This window comes from Lepidochelys kempii, chromosome 9, assembly GCF_965140265.1.
Source record: "Lepidochelys kempii isolate rLepKem1 chromosome 9, rLepKem1.hap2, whole genome shotgun sequence".
Taxonomy (NCBI): domain Eukaryota; kingdom Metazoa; phylum Chordata; order Testudines; family Cheloniidae; genus Lepidochelys; species Lepidochelys kempii.
The window spans coordinates 55563834-55584165 of NC_133264.1; the positions used below are offsets into that span (position 1 = coordinate 55563834).

At 42.8% G+C, this 20332-nt stretch overlaps 1 protein-coding gene across 15 annotated transcripts in view; it reads left to right on the forward strand.

Annotated features, from left to right (window-relative positions):
* Window positions 1-419: 419 nt before the first annotated feature.
* Window positions 420-20332, forward strand: part of PASK (PAS domain containing serine/threonine kinase) — a 53703-nt gene continuing 33790 nt past the window's right edge. For 12 of the 15 annotated variants that reach the window (XR_012160870.1, XR_012160872.1, XR_012160868.1 and 9 more), the window contains exons 1-10: window positions 420-504; window positions 1064-1135; window positions 3627-3828; window positions 6042-6274; window positions 7859-8029; window positions 10148-10288; window positions 10866-11000; window positions 11324-11617; window positions 12141-12309; window positions 16892-17063. Coding sequence is in view for 10 of the 15 variants with exons in the window: in XM_073360471.1 (XP_073216572.1) it covers window positions 3666-3828; window positions 6042-6274; window positions 7859-8029; window positions 10148-10288; window positions 10866-11000; window positions 11324-11617; window positions 12141-12309; window positions 16892-17063 (1478 nt within the window). In the remaining 5 variants the exon portion in view is untranslated. Of the gene's footprint in view, window positions 544-744; window positions 1136-3626; window positions 3829-6041; window positions 6275-7858; window positions 8030-8828; window positions 8912-10147; window positions 10289-10865; window positions 11001-11323; window positions 11618-12140; window positions 12310-16891; window positions 17064-20332 lie in introns of those variants that run through there. The other 3 variants (XM_073360473.1, XM_073360472.1, XM_073360481.1) reach the window with 3 other exon arrangements.

A 20332-nucleotide genomic window follows, 5' to 3' on the forward strand; every position in this document is an offset into this window, starting at 1 on the left:
AGTCATATTCACCTCTTGGACTTGATCCTGTGCTCCACTTAAGACTAAATCAAGAATTGCCTCTCCTCTGGTGGGTTTCAGGACCAGCTGCTGCAAGAAGCAGTCATGTAAGGTGTCAAGAAACTTTATCTCTGCATTGTGTCTTGAGATGACATGTACCAACCCAGTCAATATGGAATACATCCAACTGAATTGGCAACCCTGGCTGCGTCGCAGTCTTTCGTGACACGTGGAGGGGAGCGCGATTTCAGATGCTTAATTAATTTTGCCTCATGTGACATGCCGTCGCCGGGGTCCAAGGACACCCTAGCAACTATTTATGCCGGTTTTTGCCATTCAGGGCCAGAGTGGGTACCGCCTCGGCAGCCGATTGGCTTCTCTGGCTGTCAATCTGGACCCTTCCGTTTCTTACCATCTTGATTGGGCTCGGTGGGGGCGATGCTTTTTCCTTCTTCCCTTCGCGCTAATGTGCGCCACCGGTTCTCAAGTGACCGGCGCCTCGAGGTGGGGGCGGGGCAGGGAGCGGGCCGCCTTGGGTCCGAGGTGGTTATGGGCCCCGGGGGACATTGGAGAGCAGGATAGTCCCCATGGTGGCGGGTCTGGGACCTTGTAGGGAGGAGATTGGCCATGGGGGGCAGGGATCCTCGGGGGGAAGAGGGTGGGTCGCCCGGTGGCGGGGGGGGAGCAGGGGGGGAGTGAAAGATGTTCTCTGGGATGGGAGGTGTTGGGGGGCGGGGAGTGAAAGATGTTCCCTTGGATTGGGAGTGTTGCGGGGGTCAGGACAGGGTCTCTGCTGGTTTGGCCTCAGGTTTCCTTGCTGTGGGTGTTATTGGGGACAGGTTCCTGTGGCGCCTGTTGTAGCCATAGTTTCTGAACTGGGGTGGAGTACGGTTTGCCTCCCGGTATGGCTATGCTGCGAGCTGGCTCGGGTTCGCAGTGCTCGGGTTCAGGGGGCGCTGTTTGTGCTCAGGCTGCAGCCCGAGCCGCGGTCCCCTCCCACCTTTCTTTTCCGCGGCACCTCTTCCTGACTCCGTTGACAGTGTGTGTTCTTTTCTTTGCATAGACAAAACTCATGGGCCTGGAAAAGCAGTGAAAGGATGATTTGGGAGGTAATAAGAGAGCAGAAGCTGAGCAGGTGAGATGGGGAGTTTGTTTTGTTGTGTGTTAAGGCTTAGTTAACTTCAGTGACTAATATTTTGGAGAAAGCATGCTTTTTGTAACAGCTTCAGCACCCTAACTCCTTCAGTTAAGGTGTGAGGTCTAACAATTTGTGTCTGAAACATCAAACCAGTCCTCTAGGGTGGGAAATTGTGGGGGGGGGGGGTTGTTTTTGAAGCAGAAAAAATTCTTCCAGCCTTTGCTTCTTAATGATGTATAAACAAGGGCATTTGGAGGGCAACTATAAAAATGCCACATTAGCAAATAGATTATGCATAATCAATATATTTTTAATAGGACTGTTAAGCGATTAATAAAAAATAATAGAATACCATTTATTTAAATATTTGTGGGTGTTGTCTACATTTTCAAATATATTGATTTCATTTACAGCCCAGAATACAAAGTGTACAGTGTTCACTTTATATTTTTTATTATAAATATTTTCACAGTAAAAAACAAAAGAAATAGTCGTTTTCAATTCACCTAGTACAAGTACTGTAGTGCAATCTCTATCATGAAAGTTGAACTTACAAATATAGAATTATGTTAAAAAAATAACTGCATTCAAAAATAAAACAATGTAAAACTTTAGAGCCTACAAGTCCACTCAGTCCTACTTCAGCCAGTGGCTCAAACAAACAAGTTTGGTTACAATTTGCAGGAGATAACATTGCCTGCTTCTTGTTTACAATGTCACCTGAAAGTGAGAACAGGTATTCACATGACACTGTTGTAGCCAGCATCACAAGATATTTACGTGCCAGATGCAATAAAGATTCATATGTCCCTTCATGCTTCAGCCACCATTCTAGAGGACATGCGTCCATGCTGATGATGGGTTTTGCTCGATAACGATCCAAAGCAGAGTGGACTGACATATGTTCATTTTCATCATCTGAGTCAGATACCACCAGTAGTTCGATTTTTCTTTTTTTTTGGTGGTTCAGGTTCTGTAGTGTCCGCATCGGAATGTTGCTCTTTCAGAAGTCTTGAAAGCATGCTCCACACCCCATCCCAATCAGATTTTTGGAAGGTACTTCAGATTCTTAAATCTTGGGTTGAGTGCTGTAGCTATTTTTAGAAATCTCACACTTCTTTGCGTTTTGTCAAATCTGCGTGAAAGTATTCTTAAAATGAACATCATGTGTTGGGTCATCATCCGAGACTGCTATAACATGAAATATATGGCAGAATGCGGGTAAAACAGAGCAGGAGACCTACAGTTCTCTTCCAAGGAGTTCAGTCACAAATTTAATTAACACACTATATATTTAACAAGCATCATCAGCATGGAAGCATGTCCTCTGGAATGGTGGCCAACACATAAAGGGGTATACGAATGTTTAGCATATCTGGCACGTAAATACCTTGCAACACTGGCTACAAAAGTGCCATGTGAAAGCCTATTCTTACTTCCAGGTGACATAAATAAGAAGCAGGCAGCAGTATTTCCTGTAAATGTAAACAAACTTTTGTCTTAGTGATTGGCTGAACAAGAAGTAGGACTGAATGAACTTGTAGGCTCTAAAGTTTTACATTGTTTTGTTTTTGAGTGCAGTTATATAAGAAAAAAATCTATATTTGTAAGTTACACTTTCACAATAAAGAGATTGCACTACAGTACTTGTATGAGGTGAGTTGAAAATGCTATTTATTTTATCATTTTTACCGTGCAAATATTTTTGTAAACTTTGTATTCTGTGTTTTAATTGAAATCAATATATTTGAAAATGTAGAAAAATATCCAAAAATATTTAATACATTTCAATTGGTATTCTATTGTTTAACAGTGTGATTTAATCGCGATTAATTTTTTTGAGTTAATCGCATGAGTTAACTGCAACTAATCCACAACCCTAACTTTTAACTATTTGTAACTGCCCCCATTTAATTCTCTTTTGCATATATACATATATATCTGTGTGTGTGTGTTAAGATCAAGCACACAAATTCCGTGGGGACATGTGTACCTCTTTTGTGTCTCCAGTTGTTAGTCCGATAGCTTCATCAATCTAACAGTGGTGTGGCTAGATTGTACTCTCTATGGATAGTTACAAAACCTCTAAGACTTGTCTGAAGCCCTAACACTTTACTGTTTAAAGAAAGTGATATCAGTAGAGGAGAGACTGTTAATGTAGAATGTAGCATTTAATTTGTCTCTTCCATTGTGAATTTGGAAACTACTAAACAGCTAGTTATATATAATAAAGATTGTTGAGAAATGAATCTTTCAGGGAAAAGTGGGTCTCCTTAAGGAAGACTAATACTGGAACAACAGTAAAAGTATTGTGTGAGCAGCGGAGAGCCCCACCAAAGGCTCATCTCTCCATGGAAAATCTTGTCCTCATCTCACACCGTCTTTATTTTTCATGGTGCAAACTGGGGAACACTGATGGCTGTCTGTATGCTGTGGAGTGTTCTCTCAATCATTGATCTCATTGGTCCCTTCTATATTTCCATTATAGATGGACTCCTAACTGTGGTGTTCCAGCGAGGGTCTGACTATGGCAACCAAGGATTGTGTCCCCTCTGAAGAGGGCACCTCATTAGGATTACCCCTTCCAGGACTGAGTGACTCTGATGAGCTGAGCAAATCCTACCCTTGGACCAACAAGAGTAGAAAAAGTGGGCTTTCCAGACTCTGCCAGAGTAAAGCTTCTTTGTCTGGTGATTATCATGTAGCACTCTGAATTTGACAGTGTGAACTTATGAATCAAGATATCTGTTCTTTCCAATGCCTTAAGACGGGGTGGACAACCTGTGGCTCCAGAGCCACATGTGGCTCTTCAGAAGTTAATATGCGGCTCCTTGTATAGGCACCGACTCCGGGGGTGGAGCTACACGCACCAACTTTCCAATGTGCCGGGGAGTGCTCACTGCTCAACCCCTGGCTCTGCCACAGGCCCTACTCCCACTCCACCCCTTCCCGTCCCTTCCCCTGAGCCTGCAGTGCCCTCGCTCTTCCCCCTCCCGGTCAGAGCCTCCTGCATGCCATGAAACAGCTGATCGGAAGGTGTGGGGAAGGAGGGGGAGGTGCTGATCGGTAGGGCTGCCGGTGGGTGCGAGGCGCTGGGAGCGGGGTGAGGGAGCCGATGGGGGGAGCTGCTGACATATTACTGTGGCTCTTTGGCAATGTACGTGGGTAAATTATGGCTCCTTCTCAGGCTGGCCACCCCGCCTTAAGACTTTCCCCATAAATTAGAAATGACACAGTTAAAGAAGTAATTGCAAAAAAAAGATAATGTGTTCAGGAAGTTGTACCAAAGGAGTGAGGAGGAGGAGGTGATAGGGATGGGGAACGAATTTGACTACTTCTGAACCCAGAGCATATCCATGGGTTGGATGAAGGTCTTACTACATGGTGACTATTACCAGCATAACGGTTTACATACCCTTAAGTTGCCTTGTTTTAGACCAGAGGTTCTCAAACTGTGGTCTGAGCTCCATTCAGGTGGTCTGTGGATAATTCCCTCTAAGGTGCATGCCTGGGCAGCTGCACACAAGAGAGAATGGCCACCCATCTAATTAGTGGAGCTGTGCAAGCATGGCTCCACTGATTAGGTCCCTGGACCCTGGAGAAGATGCATATGTAAGGTGAGGTGGTAGCCTTGGGGGAAATAGCGGGTAGTTGAGAGGGAGCAGTGGGGTAAGAAGAGGGGGTGGGGGGAATTTGGGACATGCAGGGCTGCAGTGGCCAGGGAAAGAAGTGACTTTCCCCAGCTCCAGGGCTGCGGCTTCTGGAGAGACCCCCACTCCTTCCGAGCCCCAGCTTGGGGGCTGCTGTGGTGGAGAGAGAGAGACTCTCCTCCTTGCCAGCCCTAGCTGCCGCGGCAGGAGAGAGAGGGAGAGACCCCCATCCTTCCCAGCCCAGCTCGGTTGCTGCCATGGTGCTGGAGACCCCCCTCCTTTCCAGCCCCAGCTTGGGGGCTTCCACAACGGGGGGCAGGGGGAAGAGGGCACATCCATCGATTTAGAAAGGTAATACTATTGATATTAAAACGAGTTGTGTGCTTTTATTTGTAGAACAAAAAATTTTTTTTGTTTTTTTTGTATATAATGCTTTTATCCAAAGTCCTTTACAGTAGTTATCTAACGATACAAACAACATTTGGAAAGATCATTAAGTGGTCCACTGAGACCCTCAGCAATTTTCAAGTGGTGCATGGGGAAAAAAAAGTTTGAGAACCACTGTTTTAGACACCTTCCTCAGTACTGCCTACCCCTGCTTGTTCTTTTGGGAGTGAAATGACTTTATAGGTGACGCTATGATATTTCCTGAAGTACCTCCCTTTCGATGTAGGACTTCTGAGAATTTCAGCAGAGTCACTTGGCAAGATGTGCCCTACAGATTTTTGTTTGTTAGTAGTCAAAAGTATCGGTGGGTGAACAGCGCTTCCTCACCAGTTCCAGTGCTGTTGTAGTTACAAGCAGGTAATTAACTAGTTTCTGACTAAACAAATATTTAATGGAACACTGTCTATGTAAAAATTATTAATAACAGCTTAGATTATTAAAACGGATAGAATTTTTAAAATCATCATTTGGTCTTTTCTCAGGTTGGCCAAAAGAAAATAAGACTAGCGAAACAGTGCATGAGAACCAGTAACATTGCATTTTTCCAGCCTTTGAGTCATAAGTACTGGAATACTTAAATCTGATCAAAACAACTGTTCGTATTAACATTAAAAATATTGAAAACATTTGTATTTAATATTAGGCTTTGAAAATCTTTCTTTAGTCTAAAAATTTAAAGTTTTTATATGTAAACTACTTGACAATTGCTTCAGTTGGTGATCTTTCCCTGAAAATTGTCTCCCCACTAAATGTTCTTTTATATCAGACTTCTTTAACTACAGAGATGCTCATCTTTTTTCCTTTAGAGGATGAATGGACTTCCTATTGCTTATCTTCACTGGCTGCTCATAACATTTGTTCTGGCAATCTTGGTAACCCTTGGGCTCATTTGGAACTTGCCTCCTTATCCTGTTCAGTCGGTAGCACCTCTTGTTCCTTCTTGAATGTCATGAGTGTAGAGGAATCCCTCCCGTCGCTCCCAGCTGCTGTGCGCAACCCAAATAAAGCTGTCTTCACTGTGGATGTCAGGACAACAGAGGTACAGGGAGTCCTCGACTTTACGAAGTTCGCCTTATGACGAAAGGCACTTACGACGTTTCTGAATTGACACCCTGATTTGACATACGACAGTTGGTTTCGACGTTATGACGCTCGGTCCCACAATGGAGTGGACTGCTGTTCCGAGTTACGAAGTTTTGACTTACGACGCAATTTTCAGGAACCAATTGTGTCTTAAGTCCAAGAACCGCCTGTACCAGCCTTTTACCATGGCTGTAGCAGGACCACCCATTAAAAATGAGCTTTGTATAGTTCTGTTATAAACCACATAGTTTTATGTAGATTCAGACTTGTGTAATTTTTACTTGTATATGTAATGGAACTCATAGTCATTCACAAGTCTTAAAAGTATGTGAGATTTATGTATCCCAGGAATAGTTTATAATTGGCAAAATGCACACAAGACAAGATCAGACAGAACACTGATCTATTGAGCCCTTTTCAAGCAGAGAAGGGGAAAATAAAACTTTAGGACAAAGGTTAATACAAATTGAAATATACTTGGAGTTCTTTGCACTTAATGCTGTATTCATATAAGCTTATGGCCAGTGTATCTAGCTGTCTGAAAGTTTAGGCTTTCCTCATGCAGACATAGGTCCTACACTGTAAAATGCTCTTTGTGGTGCAGAATCACTTTAAGAACTGTAGACATTATGTGGTTAATGCACCTTTTGAAGGTCTGGAGCAGGTCACTTTATTTAAAACAAAAAAGACTCGTCAGCTAGAATCAGCAGTTGCAGCTACAGTAAGCTGGAAATTGAACTGAAGACTGAACTGTGGCTTGATGTAGCTGTAACGAAGGACCCTTTCACTGTGCTAACTGGATTATTTTACTGTAATCAATTTAAAGGAATTATAGTTAAGTTAAAAGCAAGGGTTGGCTAACTGGATTTTGGATACTAGTCTGCAGGTTGCTGATCAGTTGTTTTTGCTGTTAGATACATCTAAAACTATAGTCCTATTTAGGATTTACTTGTAAATATAACATAATTTTATTCCACTAGATAGTTTTGTTTTCACAAGCCAAATGGCTGGAGGGTGCTGAGTAGTATACAAGAAAGAGGAAAAGATGAAAGCAGTGTCTCTGTTTCGTTTACCAGATAAGTGACTATGGCTTTGTCTAGACTACATAAAAAGTTGGGCAGTGTAAACGGTTTTTGTCGACACTTTTGCCAACAAAATATTTTCACCCCCCTACAAGCGTTGTCAGCAGGAGAGCGCTCCTGCTGACAATGAGCCGTTTACGCTGCCACTTGCTGCGGCAAAACTTTTGTCTTTTTTTGTGGGGCGGGAGAGTTGTTTTTTTAAGCACCTGTGAACGACAAAATTTTGTTCAATTGGCAGTGTAGACAAAGCCCAAAGCAGCGGATTGTCATAAAATTGAAACAGACATAGGAATACGACTAAGTATGAAGTGAAATACGTATCAGGTTTCAGAATAAAAGTAGGACCTATCGTTTCCAACTTCCATTGAGAGAAGATGTGATGTAACGAAATATTAGACCAGTCATCTAGTAGGAGAACTAGAAACAAAATTCTTACTGCATTCTTTTTCCTCTCCTAGATTCTTGTTGCCAGTGACACAGCCTGCAAGCTCCTTGGGTACAGTAGTCACGAGCTGATTGGCCAGAAGCTGTCCCAGTTGATATCAAAATCTACTCAGGGTGTAGTGGAGGCTCTAGGGGAGGAACATGTGGAAGATGATGGATATGCAGCTGTGGTTTCTGGAACAGTGGTGTGTGAGATGTTCAAGCAAATAATCCCTTACAGAAATACACTTGTGTGATTATTTCAACTTAACTCTTCAGTGTTGTCCAGTACATGTCCCTGGGTAACCTTTTGTCACTCTTTGACAGTGGAGGCATTTCTTTTTTTAAAAGAAGCTTATAAACATGTTTTGCCTTTTTTAATTCTGGCTTATGAAGTCCACTTGGGAGGCACTCGTAAGAGTCATCCCTGTGTCAACTTGTATAGTCAGGATGACTGTTTCTCTATCTAACGTCCATTATGAATTAATTTGAGCAAAAATGTTAAACTGCTCCAAGTTGAGCCATTAATACTAATGCAAGATTCCCAAGGACTGTCTCAATGTAATTTAAAAAAAAAAATTAAACTTTAAATTGCATTCCATGAATTAAATAGTTATCAAAGCAGTCAAATGCGATGAAATATCTGAGGATATATATGGCAAAACACTTAACTGAAAATGAAAAAACGATATCTTGCCTTCAAGGGAATATAAGCCATAAAGTATATGGAACTGTCTGAGAGAAATGTCTCAAAAAAAGCATTTTTTTGTTTCTATTGTCCAGTTATTGCATGTGCAAATATTCTGGAGGGAAAATGAGCTCATAGCCTCTCAGCAGGTCTTCTCTTTTAAAAGAGATTTACAGCACCTCAGAACTACAGCTTTCTCAGTCCTAAAACAAGTTTGGGGAGTAAAGTGAAGGTTTGGTTGGCTGAGGCCCCAGAATAGAAATTAGCATGTCTGACAGTTGTTCAACTCAAAATTTGTGCTATTAAATGTATTTCAGAGACTTCTTATGGTGTAGTAAATGCATAAACTCTTTCTATCGCAATGCTAGTAAGGCCTGATATGAACAGGACAGGGGAAAAAGTGAGTAAACCTCATGTGAAAGAATCATCTTATTTTAGAGGAATCTATTCCAACAAGAAATAAAACTGGCATTTTTGCAGTTGAAATTAATATAGCTACCATTGAAGTTAAGTCTGCTGGTTTATTTCCACAGTGCTAACTCTTCTTGCAAGGATCCAGCTGCTGTTTTGGTTATTGTAATTTACTGAGATTCCCATAAGGAATGCATCTTTGAGTGTATGGTGTTAGAATAAAGAAAAGGAGTACTTGTGGCACCTTAGAGACTGACAAATTTATCTGAGCATAAGCTTTTGTGAGCTACAGCTCACTTCATCGGATGCATTCAGTGGATCCACTGAATGCATCCGATGAAGTGAGCTGTAGCTCACAAAATTTTATGCTCAGATAAATTTGTCAGTCTCTAAGGTGCCACAAGTACTCCTTTTCTTTTTGCGAATACAGACTAACACGGCTGCTACTCTGAAACCTGGTATGGTGTTAGAGTATCACTTTTTAAAAGGCATACAAAAGTTGGGGAAACACCTTGATCTTTTTTCTGAGGTTGAAGAGAATAAGTGTGTGTGTGTGTGTGTGTGTGTGTGAGATCGGTAAACTATTTGCAAACCTTCAGCCCTTTATATTCTAACAGAGCAAAAGCACTGGATCTTATTGGGGACTCCATGTTGATTGTGCATGTCAGATGTGAGGTTTAAAAACAAAGCTGTTATGCAAGCACAGAGAAGTTTTAATGTTACATGCTCTTTCAATGGCCGAGTAACTCAAACAACTTTATTTATAACAGCATTTCAGCAAAGCCGCAATATTGGAGATACAAATGTATAAATATGCAGCTTGCATATTGATATTATGCATTCATTGAATGCAGGGCTTTGGAGCAGAGCCCGGAGCTAGAGCTCTGAGCAGCTCCGGAGCAGTGGAGCTGCAGGTTTTTGCCTGTAGCTGGAGCGGAGCAATCCTATAGTCCAGAACTGTTTGTCATACCCCCTATAATACAAATGGAGGTTTCCATTTAATTGAATGTTTTGGAGAATGCAAGAGGAATTGGCACCATTAAGGAAGACTTTTTCACTTTGCCCTGTTCGAAAAATTAATAGAAAGATCCCTTATCTTGCATTTCTAACAGCAGGAGAGTCACATCTCAGATTGAAATCTTATTCAGCTCTCATTGCCCTGAAGCTGTTGGTAGGTAAAGAGACATATCAGAACACTGTATTTAATGTTGATTTCTGTTAACAGGTGGATGTTATAGGACGTAGCAATGAGAAGATCCCTGTCTCAGTCTGGATGAGGAAAATGAGAAGCAAGGACAACCAGTGCTGTGTGGTTGTGCTGGAACCAGTGGAAAGACTCTCTGCCTCTGTTTCCTTCAGAAGTGATGTGAGTGTTCTGTTCTATTAGTCACAAAATGTGAGAGCAATTTGACAAAAGAGCTTTTGTGCAAGTGAGGGGATCTTAAAAGCTTTAACAGACAATTTAGTACTCATGAATATGAAAGATGTAGATAGCACTGGCTGGAGCCAGGTGTAGTGTGGGCAGACTCTGCAAGTTTCTCCCACACAGCCGTGCCAGTTGATCTCAGTCTTGACTTGCAGTTTCTAACATGATTAGCTCAGTGGTCTCTCAGTATAGATAGAATACTGCAGGTGAATTAACAGACATGGTTGTAAATCTTTGTGTACAAACACTTTTTGTTGGGGGAAATCTCAGATACTGTTTTTCCACTTGCCTCACATGGATTTTAGCTACATGTAGTTTCCGTGTATAAAAATAGTGTCAGAGTGGCACTGTATTATACTGCATCTGCTTACTGAATCAGTGTTTGTTATTGGTATTGACTCTCTTCATGGGCACGTCCAGCCATATTGTTTGATATTAGCATAAACTGCTCTTTAGGAGTGGTGTGGCCCGTGGTTAAAACATTATAATGATGAGGGTCATGTGAACTCTTTTTAAGGGAGAGATTACATCGTGTGACCTTCTTTTTGCTCATCTCCATGGTTACACATCATTGGAAGAAGTAGTTGGTCACTACATAACAGACCTGATTCCTTCGGTGCAGATCCCTGCTCCTGGCAAGAAAATTCCAAAGGTACTGTGTGGTCTATCAACTAAGCTGTTCCTTGCTCTTCTCACTTGTGATATAAATACTGCACAGTCTTCATATTTCATATGTTGGCTTTCTCTAGTTGGGTAACAAATAGAGCCTCTGGTGGCAGATTTAGCACCTAAGACCTAAGTCTCCTGATAATGGCTATGCAGTTGTTGGTTGCTGTTCAGGTGTTTCCTAGCTAAGTAATGAGCTAGGGCTTTCACTGCAGGAGCTCTCCTAGTGAAATAACACATTCTCCCCTCCACCCCCTGGAAAGCTTTCCTGTGCATAACTTGATGTGTAAACAGTGTTTCTCTTTTTAGAATCTCAAGATCCAGAGATCTATAGGTCGAGCCAGGGAGGGCACAACATTTCCTCTCAGTTTAAAGCTGAGGGCTAGTCTTCCTGATGAGGACCAAGTCTCAGTGATTGAGGATGGACTCTTTCAGGAGTTCAAGACAGGATCTTCCACAGACTGTTCTTACTCTGCCACTGTCTGGGTTTTCACCGCCCTCAGTGGGCTTATCACACTCCAACGAGATGGGAGCATCTATGGCATCAACAACAGTTTTGCTTTAATGCTGTTTGGCTATGAGAAAAAGGAGCTGCTGGGAAAGGTGAGGCCTGAATTTTCACCCCTCCCCCCCCCAGAAATGATTGGTGTGTCTTAATGATCTCAAGTCTGCCAGCAAAAGAATCTATTCCACTTGCTCAGTTAGAACTGCTGTAGTCAACAAATAAGTGTGGGGTGGTCGTTGGTGCATAAGTTAACTTCTGAACAAAGGATTGCCAAAGGATTAGAACAAATTTTAAGTATGCGGAAGCAGACTCTGTAATCTCTCTTCTTCCATCACTGTTGTGGATCATGTATTGGGGGTAGCCTTGTTAGTCTGTCTCCACAAAAACAACAAGGAGTCTGGTGGCACCTTAGAGACTAATAAAATAAGGACAAAATAAAGACCAAATAAATCTTAGTCTTTAAGGTGCCACCGGACTCGTTGTTGTTGTGGTGGTAAGTCAGACAAACATGAACCACAAGGATCAGATTGGATTGCTTTCTCCACCAGCAAAGGTTATTGGCATCTGTCACCAACCAGTGAGGAGTCAGTCTGATTCATACTGTTGTATTCTGTATTTTAGAACATCACCTTCCTGATTCCTGGTTTCTGTAACCACATGGATAGAACTGATGAATCCTCCTTGCCATTTCCACCTCTTGATGACTGCATGGAGACAGAAAATGGACTTACCTCTGGAGATATTAAAAGAGCCCAGCAGGGAGACTGTTGTATAGCAGATAGTAGAGAAGGTAAAATGATCTGAAAGAGGAGAAGCATGTCACTGAAAATGGTTGTGTGTGCTACGAAATGACTGGATTTCTGTATAGTTGAAAGCACATGTTTGAAATAATCAGTTACATTGCATTGATGGAAACTTTATTTTACTTCTTCTTCCCTCTGCATTTCTAATGGCAAGAAACCAAAGAACATGCCAGTTCAGAAATAATTATACCAAGAATAAATAATACTTTGCCTGTATAGCATCCTTTTTTCTCAATGATCTCAAAGCACTTTAAAATGTCTGAAATGTAACTGGCTTGACAGAGGTGTCGGTATGCAGAAGTCTACTGTATTAGCATTTTGAAGGAGAACCTTAATATTGGTTAGCCAATATTTGGAGCTTTGCTGGTTTGTTTCTGTTAACAGGAGAAAGTGCTGATGAGTCAGGTATATTATTTGGTGCAATCCTGTCCATTTACAAAGAATGGACACACATTCCTGTTCCCCTGAACACAGTAGGAACAAAGAGGAGACAGTGTTTTTCTTTGTTCACAGTTTCCAAGCGTACCTTTCCAGCCAGGGCCCTGTCTACAAGAAGCACTTTCTCATTTGGCTTCCTTGTTATCACTGCTTCTCTGGCTTTCTCATGGCTTTTCTTGCTGCCACGCACAGCTGTATTCCAAACCGTGCTCCAGTCCCTGCATTTGAAATCTGTTCCCAGGGATACTCTTCTTCTCCCTGAGTTAGTTCATGTTCAGGCCTTCTGTGTGGCCTGTGCTTTGGATGGTGGCTTCTATTGTTTCAGCTATCATACTCCATAAATGAGTTCAATTGCTTCTTCCATTCAGTCAGAATAAAGGGCAGCCTGCATGCCCTTCAGCAGTCTGATTGTCTGTGTATCAAATACACCCTTGTTGTTGGCTAGCAACGTCCTTCAATGTAAGTCAACTACAAAAGAACAGTAAAAGTATTTTAAATATGACAGAAGAATTCTCAATCAAGTAGAGTTTCCATGTTCGAGAATGCATCTGTGAGCTGAATACCTGGGGTGGGGGAAGCAAGAAATTTATCAAGTTACTGTAAGGTATGTTCAGTCTGTTTGTTGTCCTAGTTAAAATTCTAGTTTAACAAAAGAGCTCTTGTTGGTGTTAGTTAGTTTTACTGCTTAATGGAGCTGTTAAAATAATAGACCTGGTGTTACAGTGTCTTGCTAAATTCCTTGCTTTTTCATGCATTGAAATCAGAGCTGTATTTCCAAAGTCATAGTCTATGTCAACCTTTCTGTGGGAATATCATATTTCTATTCCCAGAAGACTGTGTCGGGTGCCAGACACCCGGCCGCCAAAATGCCGCCGAGAAATGGCAACGCTTCTCGGTGGCATTTCGGCGGGCGGTTCTCCGGCGGCCGCGCTCAGCAGCGGCATTTCGACAGTGCGGTGTCCTGTGGGTGCCCACAACTGCCCCGGCTGGTGCCATTGCATCTACATCGTCCAAAATGAGCTCCTTCGGAGAAATAGCTATGAAATGGCAGCTACCACTGTGATCAGTCTCAGCTGGAAACAGTGGCGAGTATTTCTAAAAATTCTCCTGGAAATTCACTTTTATCTAACAAATATGCAATTACGGTAATCTGAGGTATTCTTGCTAACCACACTGTTTTTCTTATAGCAAATTCTTAAGGTATGTGGCTTTATTTTGCATGCTTCTTTTTGAAGCAGAAAAGGAGAGGGGAATGATTTTTGGTTACTGTGTTCAGCAAACTTCTAGCTGTTACTGATACACACAACCATTCTATAAGATTCCTTATACTTAAAAGTATCTCAGGCTGCTTACTCTGATCACATTTCAGCAGTATGTCTTCCCACCCACTCTGTTTTGACTCTCTTCTTTTCCTTTCATTCTCTTCTTTTCCCTTTTCCTTTGTAGCAGCTGCTCTCTAACACCAAATATGTGTGTATGGATGAGGATTAGTGGCTTTTCAACAGTGCTATTGTCATCTGTTAATGAAATAACTTAGAGCTTTCCTTTTGAAAGCAAACCCATGACCTCCAGTGCATATAGCTTTTATTAGTGTAGTGGACTTGACTCATAAAACTACTTCCAAATCCTGGTGGTTTGGCTGCTCTGGATAGCATTTGCTTCTGTGAGGATTCTGGATATGGTAATGTCGAAGTTTCCATTATAACCCCTGTCTTCAGAATCTCACCCATGCAGAGGAAGAATACTTCTAAAAGTCTATTTTCCATGCTGGGTCTTAATGCAAAGATAGATGAAGATATTTTAAAGAGCGTCTGAGCATAAAACAACCTTTGTGGACAAACGTGACCTTGTGTGTATATTGTACAGGTGAGAAGTAACTTAGAAATTGAGTGAAACAAAGTCTTAAAGTGTTTCAGAAGGTTGGCTTTTCTACAGTAAATCCCAGATTGATTCCATGTTATAATTCAAGACAAAGGACTCTGATTTCTCCTTTTCTGCAAATGGTAGAGGTTCAAATTATAGTATGAGTCTGTATTCGAGTATTTTGGTACAGTAACTCCCCACTTAACGTCCTCTCACTTAAAGCTGTTCTGATCTTACGTCCCTGCTCAATTACAGAACATGCTCCATTTAAAGTTCTGCTATGCTTCGCTATAACATCGTTTGGCTGCCTGCTTTGTCCACAGCTGGCAGCCCCCATCAGCTCCCCTATGCCCCCTGCCCCCCCACAGCTCCTCCTGTCTGCTGGCAGACCTTGCAGATCAGTGCCTTCCCCTTCCTCCTCCTGCCCGCAGCGATCAGCGGCATTCAGGAGGGAGCGGGGAGAAGCAAGGATTCAGCATGCAGGCTCCCCTTCCCTCCTCTACCTCCCAAACGCTACAAACCAGCTGATTGCCGTGGGCAGGATGCAGGGGAGGGAGGGAGGGGGGAGGTTGCATGTCAAGTCCTCGCTCCTGCCCTCTGAATGTCTCAAGCCAGCTGATTGCAGTGGGCAGGAGGGAGGGGGGAGGAGCAAGGACACAGCACGCCTCCCCTGCCTCCTGCCCACGGCAATCAGCTGGCTTGTGGCATTCAGGAGGCAGGGGAGGGAGGGGGAGCCTGCCTGCTGTGTCCTCGCTCCTCCCCCTCCCTCCTGAATGCTGCAAGCCAGCTGATAGCCGAGGGCAGGAGGGGGGGGAGGGCAGGAGGGGGGGGGAGGTGCGAGGACGCGGTGTGTGGAGTAAAGGGTGGGGGGGAAGAAAAGGCGGGTTAAGGGTGGGGGTTTGGGGGAGTGGGTGGGCCGAGGGTTGAGCCCCCCACCCCTGGTGCTTGCAGATTAGGGGAAGCTGCCGCTGCTGCTGTGCAACGTGCTTCTCCTAGCCTATAGCCTCTTCAGCCTCCTTGCCTGCCTCATTGTCTCTAGTGCCAGTGGATTGTACCTGTGTGGGGTAAGGCGGGGACACCTCCGAACTATAATACTGTACTGTATGGCAAAAAAATTTTTCCCTGGAACCTAAGCCCCCCCCCCATTTACGTTCATTCTTATGGGGAAATTGGATTAGTTTAACATCGTTTCACATAAAGTCGCATTTTTTTAGGAACATAACTACAACATTAAATGAGGAGTTACTGTTATACGCCCTTTGGTAATCCATTAAGGGCTAAATTAGCTACAGGAGTAACTCTAATGGAATTATGCCAGCAGAGAATTTTGGTCCTAAATAATAAAATTAGAGATCTGAGATGCATGAACTATGTTGGTCATTTGCACAAGGCAAATGGTAGCTGTTTGAGGACTTAGGGTTATTGGCTTCACAGTTCCCTCTAGCTCTCAGCTTTGTCCTCTGGTTCCTTTTTGGATGTGGTGACAGGAACCAAAAGGAATTGGTGGACAGTGCTTTCAGTCTCTACCAAATAGATTCTGGGGGGAGCTTTTCTTGGTTTTTAGTCGAGATTTAGTCACTTTGTATCTTCATTTTGTAGCTGTATACAGCCTAGTTTAGCTGTATGTAGTTTTGGCAGTGTCTGTTTACTTTACTTTACCTGGCATCCTCACTTGCATTCTGATTCCCTTTGGATATTTTTGCATTGTAACAGACCACTGTTTCTGTTCTTTGAGTCTTTCCTTAAACCTTTTGAGCTTTGTTCTTCTTTCTATCCTAGACGTGTAATTTGGGTGAATTAAGGTTACCATAGCAAACTGAACTTTTGTGGTTTTTTTCTTGATTTTGGAGTGGTTTGAAATAACTTTAATGTTAAATAATGTAAATTTTCTTGTATTGCATTTGTCATAGGCTTTTCCTGGGGATCTGAGCATGGGCTCAGATTCACTGTCCCAGGTTTGAACAGAATGGAAAATCCAAAAGTAGTGCTCAGGTTCTTCACCTACCCAGTGGTTTCAGGGCTGTTGCTTTCTTCTGTTTTTTCTCCACCTATGTGTTTGATGCTTTAGCACTCGACCATGCTTCTCTGGGAAGTTAGGTTGTGACGACCTCCTCCCCCCCACCTTTGTCACCTGGGTCAGTTCTACCCTTTAAACTATTAGGTACTAGATACAGAGCAGGGCCATTCCCAGGCTTCTTGAGCTATGAAAGCTGATATATTTCCAATCAAGACTAAATGTGAAGAATTGTCTCATTGTGTTTGGTACAGGTGCCAGCCTCTTGCTTCCTGGAGATGCAGTCCTTCTGCTACACGAGAAGCAGAAACTATCAAGGAGCCAGGCAGAAGAGATTTTCACTAGTGCAGAGACCTGGCTGGACAGTGGGAGCAGTTTGCCATCTACTTTCTCGTCACCTGCAGTGACATCCACACATTTCAGTGGGTAGGTTTTATATGCGCACTGTCAAAGCTTCTATAAATCAAGCCAATTACAACAACTGCAAGAAATAGTGTTTCTTTATTTGTAAAACTGAACTGGGTGGGGTCAGGAGAGCGTTAGCCTCCTGTACTTGTTTTTTTGCAGCTGAGGGGCTATCTGCAAGGCAGGTAAATCATCTTGTCCATCTCTGCTGCTTCTTTAGTCCTACCCATACTCAGCCAGTTAGATTACCCACTACCACCACTCTGACCTGTAAGGGTCACTTTCTCCCCAGCCAGAAGTGATATCTAGCTTCTGTCTGCACTAGGTCAGGAGCAGATTTAAAGAAATGTTTAAATACAATTCCAGCTAAACCAATTTCTAACATTGCTTGGCCTCATTCATGCTATCCAGCAAAAGTGTTCTGGGAACTAGTCTAGCTGGAACTATGTTTTAAACAGTGTTCCTTCCTTCTGAGAGTCACTATATGCTATGTAAAAGTCTTGGTTCATTTAGTACTTCATCTTCCCACAGAACTTTGCACTCTATTAGCAGGGAAGCCCAACTGTCTCCGCTGGATCTCTTTAGGTCATAGAATCCTAGAATATCAGGGATGGAAGGGACCTCCGCATGTCATCTAGTCCAACCCCCTGCTCAAAGCAGGATCAATCCCCAATTAAATTATCCCAGCCATGGCTTTGTCAAGCTGGGCCTTAAAACCCTCTAAGGATAGAGATTCCACCACCTCCCTAGGTAACCCATTCCAGTGCTTCACCACCCTCCTAGTGAAAAAGTGTTTCCTAACATCCAATCTAAACCTCCCCCACTGCAACTTGAGACCATTACTCCTTGTTCTGTCATCTGCTACCACTGAGAACAGTCTAGATCCATCCTTTTTAGAACCCCCTTTCAGGTAGTTGAAAGCAGCTATCAAATCCCTCCTCATTCTTCTCTTCTGCAGACTAAATATTCCCAGTTCCCTCAATCTCCCCTCATAAGTCACGTGTTCCAGCCCCCTAATCATTTTGTTGCCCTCCGCTGGACGCTTTCCAATTTTTCCACATCCTTCTTGTAGTGTGGGGCCCAAAACTGGACACAGTACTCCAGATGAGGCCTCATCAGTGCCGAATAGAGGGGAATGATCACATCCCTCGATCTGCTGGCAATGCTCCTATTTATACAGCCCAAAATGCTGTTAGCTTTCTTGGCAACAAGGGCACACTGTTGACTCATATCGAGCTTCTTGTTCACCGTAACCCCTAGGTCCTTTTCTGCAGAACTGCTGTCTAGCCGCTCAGTCCCTAATCTGTAGCGGTGCATGGGATTCTTCCATCCTAAATGCAGGACTCTGTACTTGTCCTTGTTGAACCTCATCAGATTTCTTTTGGCCCAGTCCTCTAATTTGTCTAGGTCCCTCTGTATCCATGGTTTCTGTAAAGGGAAATCCATGTCTTATTAATCTATTAGAGTTCTTTGAAGGGGTCAACAAACATGGACAAGGGGGATCTAGTGGACATAGTGTACTTAGATTTCCAGAAAGCCTTTGACAAGGTCTGTCACCAAAGGCTCTTAACGTAAATTAAGTTGTCATGGGATAAGAGGGAAGATCCTTTCATGGGCTGAGAACTGCTTAAAAGTCAGGGAACAAAGGGTAGGAATAAAGGTAAATTTTCAGAATGGAGAGGGGTAACTAGGGGTCAGGCCTAGGACCAATCCTATTCAATTTATTCATAAATGATCTGGAGAAAGGGGTAAACAGTGAGGTGGTAAAGTTTGCAGATGATACTAAACTGCTCAAGATAGTGAAGACCAAAGCAGACTGTGAAGAACTTCAAAAAGATCTCACAAAACTAAGTGATTGGACAACAAAATGGCAAATGAAATTTAATGTGGCTAAATGTAAAGTAATGCACATTGGGAAAAAATAACCCCAAATATGCATACAATATGAAGAGGGCTAATTTAGCTACAGTTAATCAGGAGAAAGATCTTGGAGTCATCGTGGATAGTTCTCTGAAGACATCCACGCAGTGTGCAGCAGCAGTCAAAAAAGCAAATGGGATGTTAGGAATAATTTAAAAAGGGATAGAGAATAAGATGGAGAATATCTTATTGCCCTTATATAAATCCATGGTACGCCCACATCTTGAATACTGCGTACAGATGTGGTCCCCTCATCTCAAAAAAGATATACTGGCATTAGAAAAGGTTCAGAAAAGGGCAACTAAAATGATTAGGGGTTTGGAACAGGTCCCATATGAGGAGAGATTAAAGAGGTTAGGACTTTTCAGCTTGGAAAAGAGGAGACTACGGGGGGTATGATAGAGGTATATAAAATCATGAGGTGGTGTGGAGAAGGGGAATAAGGAAAAGTTATTTACTTGTTCCCATAATATAAGAACTAGGGGCCACCAAATGAAATTAATGGGCAGCAAGTTTAAAACAAATAAAAGGAAGTTCTTCTTCACTCAGTGCACAGTCAACCTGTGGAACTCCTTGCCTGAAGAGGTTGTGAAGGCTAGGACTATAACAGGGTTTAAAAGAGAACTGGATAAATTCATGGAAGTTAAGTCCATTAATGGCTATTAGCCAGGATGGGGAAGGAAAGATGTCCCTAGCCTCTGTTTGTCAGAGGGTGGAGATGGATGGCAGGAGAGAGATCACTTGATCATTACCTGTTAGGTTCACTCCCTCCTGGGCACCTGGCATTGGCCACTGTTGGTAGACAGGATGCTGGGCTGGATGGACCTTTTGGTCTGACCCAGTATGGCCATTCTTATGTTCTATCCCTATCCTCCAGCGTATTTCCCACTCCTCCCAGTTTAGTGTCATCTGCAAACTTGCTGAGGGTGCAATCCACACCATCTTCCAGTTCATTAATGAAGATATTGAACAAAACCTGCCCTAGGACTGACCCTTGAGGCACGCCGCTTGATACCGGCTGTGAATTAGACATGGAGCCATTGATCACTACCCGTTGAGCCCAATGATCTAGCCAGCTTTCTATCCACCTTATCGTCCATTCATCCAGCCCATACTTCTTTAACTTGCTGGCAAGAATACTGTGGGTCAGTCTTCTCTCTCTTCTTTTCACTACAAGAATGATAATTCTACATTAAACAGAACTGTATTTGTCATCCACTGTTTAAGTACAGACTCTAAAACCCTTTATATCTGCACTCTCCTTCATTTAATGTTTTACTTGAGTTAGAATTGTTACTGCCTTTGTAAATTTACAGTAATCTAAAGGTCATTTGTATTATCATAGATAAAACTGTGTATAAAAATATCTG